General features: G+C 38.6%; 1 protein-coding gene across 5 annotated transcripts in view; it reads left to right on the top strand.

Annotated features, from left to right (window-relative positions):
- The window catches only part of GTF2E1 (general transcription factor IIE subunit 1), a 35,282-nt gene extending 24,754 nt beyond the window's left edge, over positions 1–10,528 (top strand). For all 5 annotated transcript variants that reach the window (XM_041724475.1, XM_041724485.1, XM_041724465.1 and 2 more), the window contains exons 4-5: positions 4,842–5,080; positions 8,806–10,528. In XM_041724475.1, the coding sequence (XP_041580409.1) occupies positions 4,842–5,080; positions 8,806–9,233 (667 nt within the window). In that variant the 3' untranslated portion in view covers positions 9,234–10,528. The remainder of the gene's footprint in view (positions 1–4,841; positions 5,081–8,805) is intronic.
- The last annotated feature ends 8,112 nt before the right edge of the window (positions 10,529–18,640 follow it).

Raw genomic sequence — 18,640 nt, 5'->3', positions numbered from 1 at the left:
CTGGGGAAGGCCCCCCGAGTCCTTTGGAGCAAACAACCATCAGTATTTTTTTTTTTTAAGATTTTATTTATTTATTCATGAGAGAGAGAGAGAGAGAGAGACATAGGCAGAGGGAGAAGCAGGCTCCTCACAGGGAGCCCGATGTGGGACTCGATCCCTGGACTGGGGTCTGTGCCCTGAGTTGAAGGCAGATACTCAAACCGCTGAGCCACCCAGGCATTCCAACCATCAGTATTTGAATAAGATCAATAAGCAAAGAAAGAAAGAAACCACATTTGATAGGCAACTAATGTCATCCACATCACAGCCTTAAATTTTTTTACTGTTCATTTGGTATCTTATCAAGAATTTATTTTCGTATCTTTTTCTGTTGACTTAAGTAACACCATAACTCTGGCATAGAAGCCTATGAGTTAAAATTGATTTTATAAAAACAATTTTTAAGCCTGTGGATTATTTCATGTTGAAGTATGCTTCATCATTTTCTGATTTTCTACACAATGTAATCCTATCAGTGAATTATTCTTGTGTTTCCTCCTCTAACTATAGATATTTTCCTATTTATAAAGATGGTTTCCCATTACAATAGTATTCATTTAACACCACCATTGACATCCCATCTCTAATATTCTCCTCCTACCACAGTTCACCTCCCATTCCAGGATCTTTCTTTATAAGACTATCTCTCACTCCATGCCAGAAACAAGTCTTAGTGGTACAGCAATGCTAGAGGCCTGATGGCAGCTCTGTATCTAGTCACGTGGTTTCTCATTAGGAATGATGGTTACTCCAGGGATGAAGAAGAATCAGGAAATAGAGGAAGTAAACTGATCAGAAAAGGCTGACAAGTTGGTCACTAGGGAAGAAAGGCAGAAATGGAGGCAAGCGAGAGACAGAATGGGGTACCTGGAGCTGACAACCAGAACCAAATCCAATTGCTTCCATGTGGTCAGAAGAAGGACCATTGGAACTACATTAGAAGGTGTTACCCTGGCTGAGATGGCCTCACCAAGCATTTGCCAAGCTCCACTGCCTGGATATGACATCTAGAAAGTGGTATTGACTTAGCCTTTCTGCACTATAGGATCTGTTTCAGAGCATAACAGTTCTATAATAGCTGTCTTGCTCTATGTATAAGAAAAGAAATATCAGTAGAGTGTCATGAGAGCTCAGAGATGATAGTAATTCATTGACTTTTTTTTTTTTAAGTGGCTTCATTGTTACTTTGGTTACTGATCTGTAACCAATTAAATTGTAGCTTATCCCTAGATTAGAAACCAGAGGCTGCCTCTGTAGAACTGTCAGTAGACTTACCTAAGAGCTTGATGGACAGTTCCAGCCTTTCAGCAAGTCAACTCACTGGTGATAATCAAAGTCTTTCTTTCTTTCTTAAATGGAATTATTTGTCAGTAATGTCTCCTTTTTTGTCATCTCTTACCTAACACTCACCTTAAAGATCTTTAAAATTTTAGTTTTGAAATAATATTCCACCCTCATCCCGGGTGAGTTATATGTCTTGAAAGTTCTAAAATTTCTTAAATAATGTAAAAAAATTCACAACTGAATCGTCACTTTTGTCGTCTTTAAGTAGAATGTGTACATTCTTTTCATAGAAGAAATTTATATATGTAGGACTGAACCTACCTGTCTATCATGTGGATTTTCCTTAGTGTCACATTTGCTGATAATTTAGATTTGTCTGTAACTGTGGTAAAGATAGAAATAAAATCTGTGCAATCAAGTCTCCATGGTTAAAATTCTCTTTTAGGGCAGCCCGGGTGGCTCAGCGGTTTAGCGCCCCCTTCAGCCCGGGGTGTGATACCGGAGACCTGGGATCGAGTCCCACGTTGGGCTCCCTGCATGGAGCCTGCTTCTCCTTCTGCCTGTGTCTCTGACTCTCTCTCTCTCTCTCTCTCTGTGTGTGTGTGTGTGTGTGTCTCTCATGAATAAATAAAGTCTTTAAAAAAATAAATAAAATTCTCTTTTAAAAAAATTCTTCCAAATTTAAAATTTTGTTTAGGGGCACCTGGGTGGCTCCGTCAGTAGAGCATCTGACTCTTGATTTCAGCTTGGGTTTTGATCTCAGGGTTGTGAAACCGAGCCCCACATCAGGCTCCATGCTCAGTGGGGAGTCTGCTTGGGATTCTCTCTCCTTTTCCCTTTGCCCTAAAATAAATAAGTCTTTTAAAAAATATTGTTAGGGAATGCCTGGGTGGCTCAGTGGTTGAGAGTCTGCCTTCAGCTCCAGGTGTGGTCCCGGAGTCCCAGGATCAAGTCCCATCAGGCTCCCCTCGAGGAGCCTGCTTCTCCCTCTGCCTATGTCTCTGCCTCTCTCTCATGAATAAATAAATAAAATCTTTAAAAAATATATATTGTTTGACTTGGGGTCAGATCTCTCCTGCTTCTAACTGGAGTAAAACCCACCTTGAGTTTCTGTAATGGAGTAGTGAAAACAAAAGACTTTTTAAAAGTAACTTTATGCTAACATTTATGTTAAATTTCCTGTTCTTTTTCTTTACTCTTCTAGTTCTCTACTCAAGTACTGAATACTTGCTGACCTTCAGAAGATAGTCTTCAGACTTAATGCTAAAGATAGAGCATAGGTGAAAACTATATGTTCTAGGCTATATAGAGGAGAAACAGTAGCTTCAGAAAGGAAATCATTTAAGAGTCTGAATGAAGGATAGACCAATAAGGACAGGGATGTAGTTGGTCAGGTCAAAGCTAGAGAAACATTGAGTGGGTGGAGAGAGACAGAAAAGGCATATGGCTAGCTCATGGAGACATATTTGAGGCCCAGTGCAGCAAGATAGGATGCTGGCTAAGGTTGGAAGAGACATGAAAAACAGTCAAGGAAACTGGATGAGAAAGGAAAGGGTCAAAATATAGAGCGAGCACAGAAACATACAAACACAGATCAGGCCAAGAGAGAAAAGAAGAGAAAGAAAAGTGAATGCTCAAGGGAGACCAAAATTCAAAAAGCCAAGTCTTACCAGAGTAAGCAGAGTCCGATTCTAGTGAAGGCAGTGACGCAGCCTTTTAGAAGACAACGTGAAGCAGGATAGAGATAGAGAGTGACTGGGAACAGATAAGGATAAAATTGAGACAGACGTAGTAAGTAGTGCAAAAAGTAACTTTAGATGAATGTAGAAAGAAACAGGTAGAGAGAGACCAGTTATTTGCATCTGTAACATAACGACTTTTAAAATACAATGTGCAAAAAGCTGGATTGGGTACGGAGAGATGCCTAGTAGGCCTAGACTTAGAATGGGAGAGCACATAACTGGTCCAAAGGCTATAGGAAAGAATGGTTTACAAAGCAGCCCTGAGTATAGCTATAGGCATGGATCAGCATGGTTCGGATGACTGGAAAGAACACAATATATATATATATATATAGCAAAAGTGACAGTGGGCTTATAAATATCCAGAGGAAGAGTGGGAGGAATAGGATAAGCCCACAATTACCTCCAGGGGATGATCAGACATAGTGTTCTCAGAGATGTAATGGGCCAGTCAGATACATGGACAGAGATACACATCAGAGAAACCTCAACCAAGCATGAGACAAAAAACTCAAGTAGATATGAGTGGGTCCAGGAGGAAATGAAGAGCCATGGAGTAAGCAGAGATGGAGTAGGACCAAAGGAAAGGGAAAATAGTGAATGGTTTCAGAGAGAGAGAGGTTATACAGAACATAAAACCAAATGAAGAAATACTCATTAGGCTCAAATGAGACAAGGCTCCACACAGGAGACTCTAGGACCCATGGAAGAGAAGTAAAGGAGAAGCAGGCCAAGAGAGTCAGTCAGTAGGTACCTACAGGAATACAGCAAAATGTATCAAGAACACACAGAGAGCAGTTCATGAAACATGAAGATAGTTTATGGGATAAAACAGAGTTGTCTAAACAGAGATCGAGGGAGAGTTATACTTAGGAGTTGATGCAGAGAACACATCAGTAGCAGGCAGAAAAAGACAAGGCATGAGCCTAATCACAGAGAATCAGGTACATCTAGAAAATGGGAAATGGATTGAAAGTGAAACAAGCAGATAAAATAGACTTTCAGCTGAAAGTCTGAAAACTAATAGAGATGAGGAAACGTAAGTGACTAGAGAAAGATAAGGAATGATCAGGCCTGGAAGAGGCTAAGAAGATCATGGGTGGTAGTGGTAAAATACAGAACAAATCATACTGAGTAATAGATCACAGTTACTACAGGGTAGAAATAATGGGTGGGGATAGATATGAGTGCCGGCGTAGGTACAGAAATGGAAAATACAGCCTAATAAAAAAAGAAGTTAATCATGCATAACGATATACCTTATTTGGTGGATAGGAGGAGCGAAACATTAATTCTGAGTTGAGGCCTTGTTTTATAGAATGCTTTTTTAGCTTTTCAGCACTCAAAGAAAAGCACACAGAACCACCCTCAATCAATCTTGGTTGAGATGCAAGAGGTTTTTAGAAATGTAATGTGTTTTGTTTGGGGGCTTTTTGTTTTTAAACAGAATGCTCATGAAAGGTGTGAGTGTGAGAGATTCTTGTGGCTGGTGTCACCTCTATTATTCTCCCCTCTCCTTACGTAGATTTATTGAAACATCTTAAGTTATGATACCTCATTCATTTGTATATACACCAGAGGACCCAGTGTTTGAGGATTGTTAAATACAAATATGATACCCTGAGTTATAAGAGGGGTTTCTCAGAATTGCTGAAGCATGTATGCATGATTTCCAGATAGCATTTATTTGTGATTCTTCAGTAACCACCTCCCCAGCTGTGCTTCTTTTCCAACACCAAGACTTTAATTTTTCTTCTGCCCTCATCTTTTTTATAGCAAGGACCGTGCAGCAACTACTGCTGGAGCTGCTGGCCTGGCAGGTGGGCACCACCGGGAAGCATGGGCCACCAAAGGTCCCTCCTATGAGGACTTATACACTCAGAATGTTGTCATTAACATGGATGACCAAGAAGATCATCGAGCCTCACTGGAGGGGAAATCTGCCAAAGAGAGACCCATTTGGTTGAGAGAGAGCACTGTCCAAGGAGCATATAGTTCTGAAGAGATGAAGGAAGGTAAGAGTAGAAGTCAGTAAAATGAAGTATGTCTTGGATTCAGTGGAAAATGAACTGGACTTAGTGGGCAATTCTTAGTTTTATTGGCAATTCATATCTGTTTTACAAAATAATTGCATTATAGCAGGAAGGAAGAAATTAAGCAATAAGCATTAAAACCAACCAATATATACTTGTATTATCCTTCAACTTAGTTGAAATAACAAGTAGACACTTTTTAAATCTCCATTTTTAGAATGAAGAAATTATCATTTCTTTGTCTTAATTTCATGGAAAAGTGCTGTTACATTCAGAGTGGCTAAGTTCACTCATTCTTTATTCTTCGGTTGGCCTAACGTATATCCTTTTTCTTTCTCTGAATTGGGACCCAAAACTATAATACTGCTCCAAGCTTTTTTATGTTGTCTTCTCATAAATACCAAGGTGATTGTGCTACCTAAAATATATGAATGAAAAGAAGCCACCTGAGTAAAGGATTAAGTATTCTTACCATCCAAAGTTGACAGAACTCCATCCTGGAGGATTTTAGAAATCTCACTGATCCCTAAAGACTTAAGAATTACATAGTAACCAGTAATTTGAGAACTGTAGCATTTTACTTTTTAAAACATTGTTTTAGATCCTGTAGGAGTCCAGGTGTCACTATTTAGTAGGCTTGTTTTCTCCAACGTGGTTTCTTGCCTGTTCTTAAAGCTACCAAACCTTTGTTTCGAACTTAGAAGCAGAATTGAGTAAAATAAAACTATTGTTAGCTGGTATTATATACAGTTAGGCTCATAAGCTTAACAAATTGGATGTTTACAATTCCTAGAATGATAGAATTTGAATCATAGGGGCTTTTAAAAAGTTATCTTGTCACCCAATTCAGATTTGTGAATATTTTCTTTCTGTATAAAACAGGATAGTATACTCTCATGTTTGAATTTGCCTTCTTATTAAGTTTTATGATAGAATAGGCTCTAGTGAATGTGAGAAGTGAGTCTTGATTGTCCTACACTTAATTTTCCTCAGACTTCAAGTTATTTTAATATTTTTTAGACTTAATTATGTGCTCATTACTATACTGAAAGCATAGTAATCTATTCTAATTCCAATTGCCTCTATTTTCCTTACAAATAGTCCTCTTCCCCCCAAGCCACCTCAGTCTACCTTTTGTTTTATTTTAATTGTCTTTTTTTTTGGACCATCTCCAGCCATAATATACTGTACTTGAGATCTATTAGCCAGAGTAATACATGTTTATGTATGGATTCCTCATTAATGATTTGAGTTTTACTTCCAGTATCCTTCTGATGCTTTGTTGCTTTGGGTCTGAAAGCATATTAAGACCAACAACTTCAGAAACATGTGCAGGGATTTTTAAAGACCCTCACCTGCCCTGTATCAGATAGCTTAGACCAGGTCTTTCAATATACTTTATTTATTTTTTTGTTTTAAAGAATTTATTTATTTATTCATGAGACACACACACAGAGAGAGAGAGAGAGGCAAAGACACAGGCTGAGGGAGGAGCAGGCTCCATGCAGGGAGCCCGACGTGGGACTCGATCCTGGGTCTCCAGGATCATGCCCGGGCTGAAGGCTGCGCTAAACCGCTGAGCCATCGGGGCTGCCCTCAATATACTTTAGATTGTTTTTCTATAGGCAGATTTTCTTACACTTTCCAGTATGGAAGTAAATCTGCCAGTTTTCTGCCCACTTATACAGCCTTCAGCTCTTCCTATGTATTTTTTACCATCAGCCTGGCCTTTCAGCATCCAGAATTGCTTAGCATCATCAGTGAACTTAACAATTTCTTGTTATACATGTCTTTTTTGTGACTTATAACTCTGTTATAAGACTGTTCCTAGAACTAGGGTTTCCATGTTACTATCCAGAAATTTGCTCATTTATCCTTCTTTTTTGTTGTCTGTCTTCATCTGTAACAGAGCAGTTCCTTTTCCCCCCAAACTTCTCAAGACCTTTGTCATAAATCTTTCAGATATGATGATTTAGTTTACAAAACTAAATTGCTTTTCCCCTCATTTTATATTTACATTAATCAAAATACTGTGTTGGTAATATTAAGCTTATTGGAAAATTCTTATAGAAGCAATGATTAACTTAGACAATTTTTTGTCTTTTTTTCCCAATTGAAATACTGGATGGCAGTGAGGACTTTAGGGGTGAGCCTTAACCTTTGGTAGTGTTTTAAAGTAGTGAAGTTTGATTTTAATTCTCATTTTTATATCCAGGTTATCAAAAGCCTGTTTTCTCTGACTTGAACTTTTAACTTCTCAACTCCTGTTTCCCTTTCTGTCTCTTAGCTGCCCAATCTCATAAGTGTCTAAGGTTACATACACTAATCCATTCTAATGTGTTAATGAGAAGATGCTCTCACTTCATTCATGGCCAAATTGGTCATTTCTGGGCCTTTTTTTGGTGAGGATGATAGATAACACTGAGCTAAGTGCCAGGCTTAGTCTAAACACTTCACAGATATTCACTTAATCACTACAATTATCCAGTGAGGTATATACCCTTACTTACCCCCCCCCCCCCTTTTTGTACTTGTGAAGATTGAAGCGAAGTGAGATGATGTAACTTGGCCAAAATCATAGTTAATAAGTGTTAGAGTCAGGATTTGAATCAGGGAGTTAGGTTCCAAACAACATTTTTAATCCTTTTATATGTTTTAAATGGCAGTATATTTGGTATTTAGAATACAGAATACAAATGGTTTTCCTTAAATTTTTCAGGCCTGATATGTACACAAAATGATAGGAGGTGTGTGGTAAGAGAATCTTCATTCCTGATACCAGATTCCTTTTTATAAAGAGTTCAAAGTGCACTTAGTTTGTTTCAGGAAAATAAGACTGCATTTATTCACTCACGTATTTATTTGGAGGCTAATAAGTGATAGGTACTATTTTGGGTGCATGGGATATATCATTAAATAAAAAAGATAAATATATTTGTGGAGAACCTACATCCTGGGAAAAGAGGTGACAAAGACTATAGACATGAGTTATTTTGTTAGAAAGTAAGTGCTATCAGGGAAAAATAGAGCATTGGGAGTGTGGGATGGGGTGAATTAAAAGAAGGTAACATTGGAATAAAAACATAAAGGATGTGAGAGAGTTATATAACATTGAGGAAGAATATCCTGGGTAGAGGAAACAGGCAGTACAAAGACCCTAAGGTCGGAGTGAATGTGATACATACAGGGAATCCCATGGGGTTAGCATGGCTATAGCAGAATGAGCAAAGGGAAGGAGAAGTGGGAAGTATGCGAGCAAGTGAGCAGGAGGGGTTCCAGGTAATGTAGGACTCTATAGGCCATTGTAAAGCTTTTGGCTTTTATTCTAAGCAAGACGAGGAGCCATGTTTTGATTTCCTAATTTCCTAACTACTGTACTTGATCCTTCGTAGACATAATTACATATGTTCTTATCCAGAAGATAAGGTAGATGTTTTTATCACTCTGCTTTACAGGAAAAGATGCTGAAGTTCATAGATCAAAACTTGCCCGAAATGATACAGCTTGTATCCAAGATTCAGATCCAGACTATGTCATTCTTAAAACTCATGTGTACTTAAACCAGGCTACTTAAGTTCCAGTTTGTGAGAAATATTTTGAATATCTTATAGACAGTTGCCCCAAAACTGGAACCAGTGAAGTCCATTAGTTATAAAGGAATGCCTTTTATATTGAAGGACACTGACTTTCTGGGCTTTTCCTTCCAGGTGGCATAGATATAGACGCATTTCAGGAACGTGAAGAGGGCCGTGCAGGACCAGATGATAATGAGGAGGTCATGCGAGCACTGCTCATTCACGAGAAGAAGACCCCCTCTGCCATAGCAGGCTCAGTGGGGACAGCCGCCCCCGTGACCACTGCCAATGGCAGTGACTCAGAGAGTGAGACCAGTGAGTCAGATGATGACTCCCCACCTCGACCGGCAGCTGTGGCAGCACATCATCGAGATGACGACGAGGAGGAGGAGGATGAGTTTGAGGAAGTAGCAGATGACCCCATTGTTATGGTGGCTGGCCGTCCATTCTCCTACAGCGAAGTGAGCCAGCGGCCAGAGCTGGTGGCCCAGATGACACCAGAGGAGAAAGAAGCATACATAGCAATGGGACAGCGCATGTTTGAGGACCTTTTTGAGTGAGCTTTCTCTACCTTTTCTTCCTTTCTCTAATGCTCATTTCAAAAAGAAATTCCCTACCTTTGAAGCAGTGTTTAGTGGCATTCTGCCCTTCTTGAAGAACGTAATGGGAGAGAAAGTTTGATTTTCTTATGCCAGAAGCTTCCCCATAGGTAGGTTGGCTATAAGCATTTCCTTCCCTGCTATCTATACAGTATTAATATCTTACTGTATTTCATATTTACCTAATCTTTTTACTTTTAAGACCCATTTTTCTCCCTTCTGAAATGAGTGCAGGAGACCTGTGAGGTAAACTCTTCCTGTGTGCCCACTAGGACAAGTTACAGTAATTAACTGATCACATCTTTTAAAAAAATGTGTTCTGACTGAGCATTCCAAACAATTCCTGATATTGCTGTAAGCAGCTTGGCAACAGGCAGATCATTGGTGAGAGACAAAAAAATCTTAAAACTTAATGTTGCCATTTGTAAGGGGAGGAATATGCCTAAATCTCATGATTAATATCTAAACCAAAATTTGTGTCTTTTGAACTGACTTGATTAATAGTCTGTTGTTTTGCTTAATGCCTTTTGGTTTGGATGTTGGATGTTACCAAGTATACTTGGTAAACCCTTACAAAGAAATTAGGAGAAAACAGAGATACAGGACAAGGAGTTCCTGTACAGGGTTGAAGAGTGGAGAGCATTGGGAACAGTGCCTTTTAGAATTGCCTGAATTTGTGCTGATTTAGAAATCCCTTATGGAAAGCTGAGACTGGTCCCTTTCCTTTTCCTGTCTTCTACAGTGCTATAAATTGTTTAATGAGGCCATTCCAGCAAAAATCAGCATATAATAATTGATTACTCCTCTCTTTCTTTTCTCTCAACATCATCGAAGTTTTCTTTGTCTCTTTTGATTCTTGTCAGACATGGTGTTTTAGAGTGCATCCAGTACTTTGTTGAACCTTGTAACCTCAAGGAACATAGTTTATGTTTGGTTCTGATATGTAGCATGGTATTATTTGCTATAAAGCAGAACTTTAAAAATAAAGAACTTTCATGCAAGGGTCTATAGCAGTTGTATTTTTTATAATATTTTGCCTCACATTGTAATTTTTAAGTATTTATCATTTTACAGTACATGCGTGAAGATAGATTTTAGAGTATCTGAGCCTTGTATGAAGTGATGTTTCATTTACCTGGGTTGTAGTAATGCCTGAATATTGACAATAAATCTATTTTGTACTGACTGAAATTCGTTAATTTCTGGCTCTGTAACATCTTGGAGCATAATTAAAATGAATACTCTTCCCATTAAAACAGTGTTTCAGACTTCTTTCTCTTAATAGTCATATTTCAAATAACAGATGGAATGGTATGTGGTCTAAATTTTTTCTGGCAATAAGCTGCCTTAAGAACGACTTTTATGTATCTTGTACATATGGGTCTATTCAACTTTTAAACATTATTTTTAAACTTACATGGTTCTAGAAAAGTTCATTTAAATAAAATATTAAGTGTTTCAAAACAAAAAAAAAAACACGTAGTTTTGGGGGCGCCTGAGTGGCTAGGTTGTTTAAGCCACTGATTCTTGATTTTTGCTTGGGTCATGACCTCAGGGTGGTGGGATTGAGTGCTGTGTTGGGCTCTGCACTCAGTGGGGAATCTGCTCAGGATTCCCTCTCTCCCCCTCTGCCCTGCTGTCTCGCTCGCTTGCACTCTCTTTCTCTCTCTCAAATAAATAATAAATCTTAAAAAAAAAAAAAAAACAGTTGTACATGAACTGTCAGCTCTTCATTTCCAGTGAATAAATGTTGCTATTTTTTTCTTGAGCCTAACTTGCATGTTCTGCTTCTTAGAGCTACTGTTTTAGTTTTTCCTTCCTGTCATCCACAGCTTCTTAGAGAATCATGTAAACTGGTTGCATATTTCTTTCCCTCTTGCAGTTTGTGTTTTGCCCTATTATTATGCTGAAATGACTTTTTCCAGTCATAACTGTCCAATGTAACAGCCCTTTATTCCTCAGTCTTTTTGACTGCTCTTCAGTCTTTGATGCTGTCAATTCATTCTTTCTTCTTGAAACATTTTCATTTGGTATCCTAGCCATTATGCTGTCATGGTTCTCCTTGCTTCACTGGCTATTCCTTCTCAGTCTTCAGATTTTATTTCCTCCTCTGCTGTATGTATGAGCATACCTCAAGGCCTTGTTCCTTGTGTGTGTGTGTGTGTGTGTGTGTGTGTGTGTGTGTGTGTGGAATTTATGCTACAGAAAAATGTCGTAAGTGAAGACACAAGTATTTATTGCAGCAGTATTAGAAATAGAATATAGATATATAGATATACTAAATATTCATTGATCAGGAATTATGCTCCCATGAAGTCCTGTAGCTGTTAAAAAGAATGTATTGATGGGAAAAGATATCCATTATGTTTTAAGAATTCTGTTTTTCTACATATATATGTATAAAGTATCTAACAGTATTTACTGTATGTCTTTACATATGTTGACTCATTTAATCCTTTATAACAAACCTGTGTGGTAGACATTTGTATTTAAAGATATATAATATATATATATATAAAATTATATATAATTGAGTTTGATATTATTTAATCAGACAAATTTTTGTCTGTTGAATGGCACAATAATCTGTTGAGAAGAGCCAGTTAGTGACAGAAATGACCAAAAATGGTAACCCTGCCACTTAGCCTCTGAAGCTCTAGTGAGGGCAAGTTCACACACGAGGTTGATTGATAGATGTAGTCATGGTGTCTGTTGATCTCAGGATGGCTAGAATTGTTACTATCCACCGCCCATGATAAAGGATGGCCAGGAACTCGTCTCTGAATGGAGCTGACTATATTATTATAACTCCAGTATCAGCTGCCCAGGCGTCCCAACCTTTCCCTCTCCTGTAAGATTTAAATAGAACACTTTTATCTTAATATCATGGGATACTTCTTCCACTTTCATTTCTCTTTTTGATGGGGAGAGTTGTGGAAGGGGCTGGTGGTTTATATCCTTCTGCTCTGCCTTCTTGCTTCCCTGGTTTCTCTCCTCCACACCACCTATACCAACTCCCACAGTGCCATCAGCACAAGTCCATGTAGCAGATATTCACTGAAGTTTTTACAGTAGTGGGCAGGAGGTGGGCAATGAGTGTTTTATCTCAGCATTGCAGAGTCCAGGAATGTAAGAGTAGATCATATACATCCCGTTCTTAAAGAGTTTCTACCATCCTCCTTTGTTTCATCCCAAGTAGAGTCCTGCCTTCAAATCTTGCTAAAATTTCAACTTCCTGTTTTCTTCTCTTTATCAGCCTTTTTTTCCCCCCAAAGGCCTTAGAAAGTTATAAATGTGTTAGAGAAAATAATGTCTTTATTTTATTCCTAGTTCAAGTAAGGCCTTGAAAACTCTTATATTCAAAGTGGCCTTTCCAAGATGTTTCCCTAACCAGGGTGCCATCTTCCCACTGCTAAGAGTCAGCATGAGAGGTTAATGCTTTCAAAGGAACTTTTTTCTCTTCCTACCACACTAAAAAACATTATTCATAACAGTCTGGGCCTTTAGGTAATCATAACCTTATATCTTGTGGAAAACTACTTTCATTCTATCTGTGCTTGAAGTGGAAGCCTTTTTCTTAGTTGCCCCTTTTCCCCAAAACAATGCTTAGGGAGTATTTCCACTACTTAAGGAGTATAAGTTTAGATTATTAAAAAAAAAATGTATCCAATTTGGCATGCCTGGAACTCAGACGACTAGGTTCTGGTCCCAGCTGCAGTTAAATAGACACTTGCACGTCAACACTGTTACCTGATGCAGTCTTTCTGGGCCAGTTTCTCAGCTGTTAATAAGGAGAGGATTATGCTAGGATCACAGTGATTCTTTTCTGCTCTGCTGTCTTATGGAGGTAAGTGATAGGTCAAAGATTTTTTTTTTTTTTTTTTTAGGTCAAAGATTTTTAAATGCGGCCTAACAACAACACAAGCCAGGAAGTTTTCTGATGTGCAAAAAAGCAATTCCAGCCAGGTGAAGGATATTTCAATTAAGGGGCTAGTGTAGGTGGTAGGTTTAGGATTTAAAAGGTAGCAAACCTCATCCTAAACAATTGCTAATTAGGTTTCTCTTTTCCTACCTTGCCAAGATACTTCATTTCTAATCATCTGAATGACTGAGGAAGAAATAATTGAATATTTCATAACTCTTTTTGGTATTTTGAGAGAATTGGATACTGAATGGAAACAAGATTGGGAAGAGCGGTTCATTTTCTTTTCTACCAGTTGGCTCTAAGGCTAGATTCCCAGCCAGGACAACAATAGAAAGACTTAAATATGTACCTTCTTGTTCTCTTTTTTCCTGAGTTAAAAAAAAAAAAAATGATTAAGAAGTGGAAATCAGGGGCACCTGGGTGGCTCAGTGGTTGAGCGTCTGCCTTTGTCTCAAGGGCGTGATCCTGGGGTCCTGGGATCCAGTCCTGCATCCGGCTTCCCACAGGCATCATGCTTCTCCCTCTACCTATGTCTCTCCCTCTCTCTGTGTCTCTCTCATGAATAAGTAAATAAAATCTTTAAAAAAAAAAGTGGAAATCAAAAAACATATGAAAATCTTTAGAATTTAAATTGTTTTATTTGTTTAACATTTTGTTTCTACCAAAGCTATTTCACATGTGTTATCTCTAGGAGATTTCTAGCGGCTGCTATCACTTTGTTTTTCTTTACCTAAAAATTGCTTGGGGAGATTAGGAAGATTTTCAGAAAGGAACTGGTGTTATGACAAATTTACTGTCTATTCTGTTGGCTTTCTATATTGTGAAAGAAACAAACTGAACAAGATCAGTACAGGTCCTCTTAAACCATGTAAAGCCAAACAGGTTGAGAAAAGAGTCATGAAATTTTCTTTCTTTGAAGAGTTAAAGGAATGAACTGATTCTGCTGTGCCCTCAAGGAAAGAAATGAGTACCTTAACTTCTCTTTAGAAAAAGCTTCACATCCTCTGAGTACTAGACGATGCCTTTCTTCCAGTTGCAAAGCAGATAGGCCTAGTACACAACCCAGTTCCAACAATCAACCCACATTTCCCATCACACAAAAGTACATTATCGCCCACCTAATGTAAATAAATCTGAGGAACTAGTCTGAAAAAAGGCTAGTGCCAGGTCCTAAACTGCCTTGAATCATGTTAAGACACACAGGATGGTTGTACAGTTTTGTTGTTATATAAATGTATTAGTAATTATTTAAAAATTCATCCAATAATAAATATATATAGTTTTAAAAAGTAGAACCCCTCCCAGCCCATCCCCATCCCCATCTCACTACCCTGAGGCAAACAATTATTGATAGTTTAATGTGTATCATCCTGGACCTTAAGGCCTTTAGGAACAACATAGATACCATGCCCCCAGATGTACTGCAGTGCTTTTTCAATAATTGCAACCACATCCACATTGCCATTTGCTTTTGAAGTATCTTTTCATATCAATATATTTAGATCTACTTCATTTAGAAAAATAAGTACTAGAGGTGCCTGGGTGGCTCTGTCAGGCATCTGACACTTGATCTTGGCTCAGGTCTTTATCTTGAGGTCATGAGTTCAAGTTCCGCAATGGGCTCACACTGAGTGTGGGGCCAAATAAATAAGGACTGGATAGAATTTTATAATGTAGTTGTATTATAGGTTGGTTTATGTAATAGTTTCCTTTATTGAATGGCACTTAAGTAGTATCTATTTTTTCACTGTTAATGTGCCCTCATATTTTCATTCTTTGAGTATTTCTAAACAATGGAATCATAAAGGAGGGTCAACCAAAGGGCATGTCCATTTTAAACTTTGATAGGTAATGCCAAATTACTCTTCAAATAGATTGTTGGAGAATTGCAGGCAAGGGAACAATTTGTAGCATTGATGTTAAGTTGGAGTTTAAAACTAGAGACTATTAAGGGCCGTTTCAGTAGTCTTGGTGAGTATTTTGGTCTAATGAACTGTCCAAGTCAGTGGAGATCGAAAGGAGGAGACAGATTTGAAAAACTGGGGTGATAGAATTAATGGATTTGGTAACTGGATAGGGCAGTACCTTGGATGAAGATCAGGCTTCTGACTGGATGGTGGTTCTAGTTATCAAGATCAGAAATACAGAAGGGGCAGGTTTTGCTCCTATTTCAGCTCTGCATCTCCGTAAGTGGCACCATCATTTCAACTCTGTACTCAAGGCAAAATTCTAATAGCCATCCTTCCCTTTTTTCATCTCACATGCAGTTCACCAGCACGTCCTTGTAGATTCAAAATATAATCTATATAATCCAATTTTGAATGTAGAGCTGATAGGAATTGCTGGTACATTGAAAGTATATTGTAAATCTGACTTCTCACTACTGCCACTACCAGCCTACTCCATGCATGCCACAGCACCTCTCTCCTTGGCTACTGCAGCAGCCTGCCAGTTGGTCCCCCAAATTCTACTCTTAAACTACCACCCAAATGTGCGGGGGGGATTTGATCATTCCCACACACAGACTTTTTAAAATGTAAATCAGATGATTCTCTGCCCCCCCCCTTAGAATCCTTCATTGATTTTTCTCTTAGAATAACTTCCAAACTCCTTACTAACTCTTTTCCTTAGACCTTAAGTGGTCTGGCCTATGACTACTTTTATGACCACATCCCCTACTCTCCCCTAGTTAACTACTCTCTAACCATATTGACATTCTTTCTGTTTTGCAAATATGCCAAGCTGCTTTCTGCCTTAGGTCTTTGCCTTGTTTTCTTTGCATGAAACACTCTAATCCATCCTTGTCCCTCTTACTTTATTTTCAGGTTAAATGCCACCTTCTCAGAGAAGCCTCTGCGCTATTAACTAATCTCTTCCATTCATGACAGTATTTTCCTGTTTTATTTTCTTCATAGCAAAATTGCTATTTGAAATGAACCTGTTTATTTCTTATGTAATTATTTATGCCTCTCACCGTTTCCCCTAAAAGACTGTAAACTCTCTGCAGGCAGGATACTAGCACATAGAATTAATTCTGGCATGTTGCAGGCCTAATCAATGTTGAATGGATGGATGGACTGATGTGTTGGCAAGGCGAACAACCTTCTCACCAAGACTGATCATTTTTCCCTGCTTGCATTGTGAATATATGTATAGTCTTTTAATCAGTTAATTATGTTTACTTGTGGTTCACAGTACCTAGGCCTGTGAACCCAGGACTAACAGTGGAGGGTGCTGGTATATAGCTTCTTGGGCACAGCCAGTGAGACATCTAGAAGCTTCAATTCTGGTGAAACAATTAGCTTTCATGTTCATGGAAAAGGCAGTTTAGTGAGTATTTTTTCTAGGGCTGCATTGTCCATTAGGGTAGCGCCTACCTGCATGTGGCTACTGAGTACTTGAAATGTATCTAGTCCACATTGAGATGTGCTGTAAATATAAAATACATACCAAATTTTGGAGACTCAATATGGAAATACAGAATGTAAAATACCGTATTAATGTTTCTATTGATTATGTGTCTAAAAAATCATACTGTAGATATGCTGGGTTAGAGGAAATGTACTATTAAAACTTGGGATCCCTGGGTGGCGCAGCGGTTTGGCGCCTGCCTTTGGCCCAGGGCGCGATACTGGAGAACCGGGATCGAATCCTACGTCGGGCTTCCGGTGCATGGAGCCTGCTTCTCCCTCTGCCTATGTCTCTGTCTCTCTTTCTCTCTCTCTCTGTGATTATCATAAATAAATAAAAATTTTTAAAAAAAACTAATTTCACCTGTTTTTACTTTTTATGTAGCTGTTAGAAGATTTAAAAATTGTAAAATGACTCACATGTGTAGCTTGCATTATATTTCTGTTGGACAGCACTGGTCAGGGCATTTTCTTCATGTGCTAGAGTTACATGTATTGTACTTAGTATTTGCATTTTTCCCTATATACAAGTTTTTGACCTGAATGCTGTGTGTGCCCTCCTTCCCTCCTTGGCTCTCTACCATAAAGGTAGGCTTCATTCTGCTTTTAGGCTCTTTGTTCTTGAGAACAATGATGGATTTTGCTTCTGGTTTAATTTTTCGCCTTTTTGGGGTGGGATTGGTTAGAGTGAGGCGGAGGGTTTTTTATCTGTTTTTTTTTTCCTGGGGATAACGACAGCAGTGGTGGTGAGGAACTGAGACGTTTTGACTACTGAGATCAAGGCTGCAGTGTTGAAAGTGCTGCTGACTTGTGGGGGACAGAGGGGCCCGAGGACCCTGCAGAACCACGCCAGAGATGGGAGAGCTAAGAGCCAGTACTGAAATCAGGTGGTTGGAAGCCCTATGCATTGTATTAATATATAGTGTGTATGGGAAATTTCTTATGTGCTTATTGTTTGCATCTCCCTCTTGCTAGAATGTAAGCTCCATGAGGGCAGAGACTATATCTTCCTTGCTCACTGTAGTTTTCTGGCTCATATCTCTGACTCCGTGGTTGGCACATAGTAAGTAGTCATCAATACATACTGAATGACCACACGATTATTTTTATTCAGGCCAGGAGTAAAAACTATGGCCTTTACATAAAGACAGTTATTTTCAGTTTCTGTTGTTGCTTGTAGATCTAATGTTTGTGATGCTGTTTTGTATTAATGATCTTCCCTTTTAGAATGCTTACAGATGGGGAGTGTGGATCTGCGTAACAAAGGGCATTTTCCAAGCAACTGGTGAAACCATCTAACCAAAAGTACATATAACAAATAAATCTAACCCAAGGCTGACGTGTGAATTTGTTCACTTAGTCTGTGTTATGGTCATTTTTTAAAGAGGAAGTTTGTAAGAACAAAGACTGTGCTGTTTCAGTAACTGGGGGTTTTATTTGGCTCATATTAAAATTGATGTTACCATAGTTTCCTTCATGATATCAAAGACCCAGGTTTCTTTTACCTTTCTGCTTTGCCATTCTTGACTGATCCACCTACACCTTCAGGTAGGAAGAAGGGAGGGAGTAAGGGGATAAAGGTATATGCCAACTGAATCAGTATCCCTTCCCCCTTTTTATCAGATGTCTTTATTGTAGTAAAATTTCACATGACATAAAACTAACCATTTTAAAGTATACAATTCATTGGCATTTAGTGCCTTCACAAGATATTGGAACCACCATCTCTACGTAGTTCCCAAGCATTTTCATCATCCCAAAAGAAAACCCAGTACTCATTAAGCAGTTGGTTCCCATTCTCCCCTCCTCCCAGCCCTTGGTAACAACCAGTCTTCTTTCTGGATTTACCTATTCTGGGTACATTGTATAGATGGAATTGTACAGTATGTGACTTTTTTGTGTCTGGCTTCTTTCCCTTCTTTAGCATATTGTTTTCAAGATTTATCCATGTGGCATATATCAGTACTTTATTCCTTTCTATGGCTAAATAGTATTCCATTGTGTATATATACCACAATTTGTTCACCCATTCA

This window comes from Vulpes lagopus, chromosome 1 (assembly GCF_018345385.1).
Source record: "Vulpes lagopus strain Blue_001 chromosome 1, ASM1834538v1, whole genome shotgun sequence".
Taxonomy (NCBI): Eukaryota; Metazoa; Chordata; class Mammalia; order Carnivora; family Canidae; genus Vulpes; species Vulpes lagopus.
The sequence above is the reverse complement of the archived record's forward strand: the minus strand, read 5'-3'. Positions and strand labels throughout refer to the sequence as shown.